Source organism: Scylla paramamosain, chromosome 28, assembly GCF_035594125.1.
Source record: "Scylla paramamosain isolate STU-SP2022 chromosome 28, ASM3559412v1, whole genome shotgun sequence".
Taxonomy (NCBI): Eukaryota; Metazoa; Arthropoda; class Malacostraca; order Decapoda; family Portunidae; genus Scylla; species Scylla paramamosain.
The window spans coordinates 17,762,251-17,766,438 of NC_087178.1; the positions used below are offsets into that span (position 1 = coordinate 17,762,251).

Genomic DNA, 4,188 nt, shown 5'->3' on the forward strand with positions numbered 1-4,188 from the left:
CTCTGCTACGTTAAGTGAGTGAAAGAGGTCCCCGGTAACACGAAACTCCCAGCAACATTATTATTACGTGACGTTATCGCCATACACCACTCACGTAACGTAACACCGCGACCACCAACGGATTCCAGGTAATGTTCCCACGTGATGTGCAACACTCATGTAAATTGGAGCGAATGGGGGGGAGTGGTGGCGAGCCTGGGAATGTTGTGGGAGGGAAGTGTGCTGGGAGGGACGGGTGGAGAGCAGGTTGGAGGAGGTTGGAGTTAAGAAAGGAAGAGAGGGTAGAGGGGAGAGGGGGGGCGATGTAAGAAGTGGGACGCTACACTACACTTGCTCTTCCCACAAAACTCATTCCCAAAAAATTTCTTCACCGGGAACTGGTCTTTCGTTACGGCTTTCAAAATTCCACTCCAATACCCGTCATTTCCCTTCCCCCTTATACCCCCTCCTAGTCTGTCTACCTCTCAGCACCTTCCTCAGCATCCCGGGCGAGGCGTGAGGAGCGGGATGGGATATGACAGCCACGAGCGCAGGAACAGCTGACAACCGTAATTCCATTTTCTATCATACCGTTGCTTCCTCGCCTCGACCTCCCTCAAGCGGACCAAGAACAACCCCCGGTACCGCAAGGCCTGGTACTGGATACTAGGGCACCACATGGCCTCCTGCTCTTGCCCCCAGGTTCCAGGTCGCCAGTAGGTTACATGGCAGCCTCCGGTACTGGGCAGGTTAAGAGGAAGCTTGTGGGATTACTTGTCACTGCCTCACTAATACTGAACATTCTGGTCTTGGTAATAAGTGTTCGCACGTGTTGTACTGTCACTCGTGTGCACTTCAAGCCTGGCGGGGTCTGGGAGAGCGCAGGGGGTGAGAGTGAGAGCAGGGAGAGGCGAGGGGGCTTGCACACGTGTAGCACTCACCTCCCTGTTCAACACACCCCTCTCACTCGTTCCAGCCTCTCAGCAGTAAACACGCTGCACGTACGGCGGCTCACAGCGGACGGATGAGATGCAAACACACCCACACACACGGACACACGGACACACGCACCCACACACACACGCACACGCACACGCAGATGACCGGCGCGCACTGGCCCTCTTGACTGGGATACGGTCGCTGCCTCACTGACTCCCTTGACGCTCGTCCACCAACGCTGCTGCCTGTACTACCGGCCCGGACTCTCCCTCCCTTCACCCTTCCCTCCCTCCCTCTCTGTCTCTCCCGCTCTGTCTGTAATCCTCCTCCTCCTCCTCCTCCTTCTCTTCATCTTACTTTATTTACTCTTACTTTACGTGAATGTTTAGTTCTTTCACCTCCTTCACCTGTCTTTCTCCTCCACCTCACCTGCGGTCACTCAATTTATCTGACACTGCTCACCTTTTTCCTCCTTTCCTCTACTTGCCCTCTCCCGCCGCGCCAGACGTGGGGTAACAGGAGGAGGAGGAGGAGGAGGAGGAGGAGGAGGAGGAGGAGGAGGAGGGTTAAGTCCTGTTTCCACCTGTTGATTCTTGGTACGTACTACTTGCCTTACACACACATACACACACACACACAAACACACACACACACACACACACACACACACACGTACGTACGTCCTCAAAGTTTTGTACTATCCTACCCATCTCCGCCCAACACACACACACCTCCTAACCGTTCTCTCTCTCTCTCCCCCCCCCCTTCTCCCAAACACACACGCATACCAAACTTATCCTGTTTTACACTCACTCCCCTCCCTCCTCCTCCCTCTCTCCCTGCCTCGCCCCTCCCTCTCAGCAGGACTCCAAGATACATGAGTCACGAAGGATCCCTCCTACGCACATGTCCTTCTGTCCTTGCACACCTGGCCTCTCTCCTTAATGAATTCCCACACACCTGTCTCCGAACACCTGTAGGACTAAATAGAACGGAATATACTTTCTCTCACCTGCATTCTTCTCTTGTACATATATATCTGTGTCAGGTGTGTGTGTGTGTGTGTGTGTGTGTGTGTGTGTGTGTGTGTGTGCCCTGCCCACACACACACACACACACACACACCACATCGACACATGGCTGACAGAACAGACATGTCACTCCATTAGCGCAAGTTCCACGAGCATGTCACCTGTCAGGCCTGGTTTACCTGTCCCACTACCTACGCTGATCTGAGTACGCCCGAGGCACACCTGATCTCTCTTAATGTTCCGCTACGTACGTCATACCGGTTCAAACACACACACACACACACACACACACAGTAAGCAAGTCGTACATTACAACCCCTCTCCCCCACATGAAGGCGACGCTGCAGTAGAGGAAGGAGACCAGGTACCATGATCCCTTACCAGCTACTACGACCCTGCACGACCTCCTCACTTGGCACGTAGCTTTACCATTAAGGGCACGAATCACGATGACCTGCTCCACCTTCAGGGCGTTCCTCCCTTCCATCACCCGACACTCGCGCCTCCCTCACCACGCATCACGCCCTCGGAACGCCACCAAGACCTTCTGTGGTGATAAGATCTTGTGCCCCTTCCTTCCCTTACATAGGGCGTTTTCGTGAACCTATATAAGTTACTACGTTAGGAGCTTCGGGATCTTAGCTACAACTGACGCAGGGCAGGGTCTTGGGTGTTGTGTTGTGTTGTGTTGTTGGGGATGGTGAGAAATGTTATTGTGTGGTGCTATGGTTGTGAAAGACGCGTTATAGTGTGATGTAACAATTTCTCGCTGGGTAGATGGTGATGACAAGGAAGTTGCGTGTGGTGGGGGGGAAGGTATGAAGTGTTTGATTACATACCTGTCATACCTGAATGCTATTACTATTATGAATTATTATTGCTATTATTATTACTAGGATCCTTACGAGCTTCGTGTTTCTTCTCCACCTCGACTTTTATCACCACGACTTTCACGTTACCTTAATTACAGGTCCGTAGTGCTCTCTCTCTCTCTCTCTCTCTCTCTCTCTCTCTCTCTCTCTCTCTCTCTCTCTCGCCCACACAATGCCACACCCTCTCGCTCCTTCCTGCCTCCCCTCATGCTCTCATGCACACATTCATGAATATTCTCCTCCAACGTTCATGGTTTATTCAGGTATTTCAGTTCCAGTTAGAGTGCCTGAAGAATGGAAATTAATGGTGATGGTGATAATGGTGATGCTGATAGTGGCGGTGGTGGTGGCGGCGATTTGTCTTTGTCCCTGTCTCCTCTGTCTCTCTCTTTCTGTGCCGCCTACACCCACACACCCACTCCTGCCTACAGACTCTTAAAATACATTCCACGAAGTAATTTTACATTAGCCAAAAAATAAATACAAAAGAATCCCTCCCACCACGGGGCAGCAAAGGTCAGCGGGTGCATGATTAATAAAGGTCACACAGGCAGAACTTGGGTCAGGCGAATGAGAAATAACACGAATGCAAGGTCAGGCCCAGAATTCCAGAACAAGGCGGAGTTAAGTAATATACACCACTAATTTCCAGTTTGTTTAGCGTTTTCTACAGTTTTAAGTGATGGTTTATTCATTACTTATAAAGCCTGGGAATTGGTGATGCTGAGGACGTACAGTGGTAGATGAATGGAATAGCCTCAGTAATATATAGGTTTAAAATTAATTCTTTCCTTACAAAGCCTGAGAATCGGTAGATGCTGAAGACGTACAGTGGTAGATGAATGGAGTAGACTCAGTAATATTTGGGTTTAATTTATATGGTTAGGTAGGTCTTTCAAATAAGGCATGACAATATCCTTTTAGAGATGAAGAAACTGTAAATTTGAGGCGGAAAATAGAAATAAAAAAAAAGCAGGTTATTAGTACCGTGTCAATAGGGAGCTTTAAAGATTAGGCAAGTTTATGGATAGGAATGATAGGTGGAAATAGGTAGACATGTTGTATATAGAAACTGCCACGTGTAGGCCTAATAATTTCTTGCAGTTTCCCTTATTTTATTACATTCTTATGATGGAAACAAATAGGTATTATATACAGGGACTGCCACGTGTAGGCTTAATGGTTTCTTACAGTCTCCCTCAACTTATTACATTCTCATGACAGCAGAGGACTTGAGATTGAGGGAAAACGAGAAGTGGAAGTGAATGCAGAAGGTTACTCAGCTCCTGACCACCACGACGGTACCGCGACTCCTCAAAAAGGTTGCCTGCCGTTACCTGTCAGGGTCACGCTGTTATAAAGGCCAC

At 49.5% G+C, this 4,188-nt stretch overlaps 1 protein-coding gene across 6 annotated transcripts in view; it reads right to left on the reverse strand.

The window, feature by feature from the left end:
* LOC135115022 (supervillin-like) overlaps positions 1-1,140 on the reverse strand; it is a 156,257-nt gene extending 155,117 nt beyond the window's left edge. For 5 of the 6 annotated variants that reach the window (XM_064031449.1, XM_064031445.1, XM_064031447.1 and 2 more), the window contains exon 1: positions 462-498. In XM_064031449.1, coding sequence (XP_063887519.1) covers positions 462-483 — 22 coding nt within the window. In that variant the 5' untranslated portion in view covers positions 484-498. Of the gene's footprint in view, positions 1-461; positions 499-1,072 lie in introns of those variants that run through there. The other variant, XM_064031446.1, reaches the window with a different exon arrangement.
* Between the last annotated feature and the right edge of the window lie 3,048 nt (positions 1,141-4,188).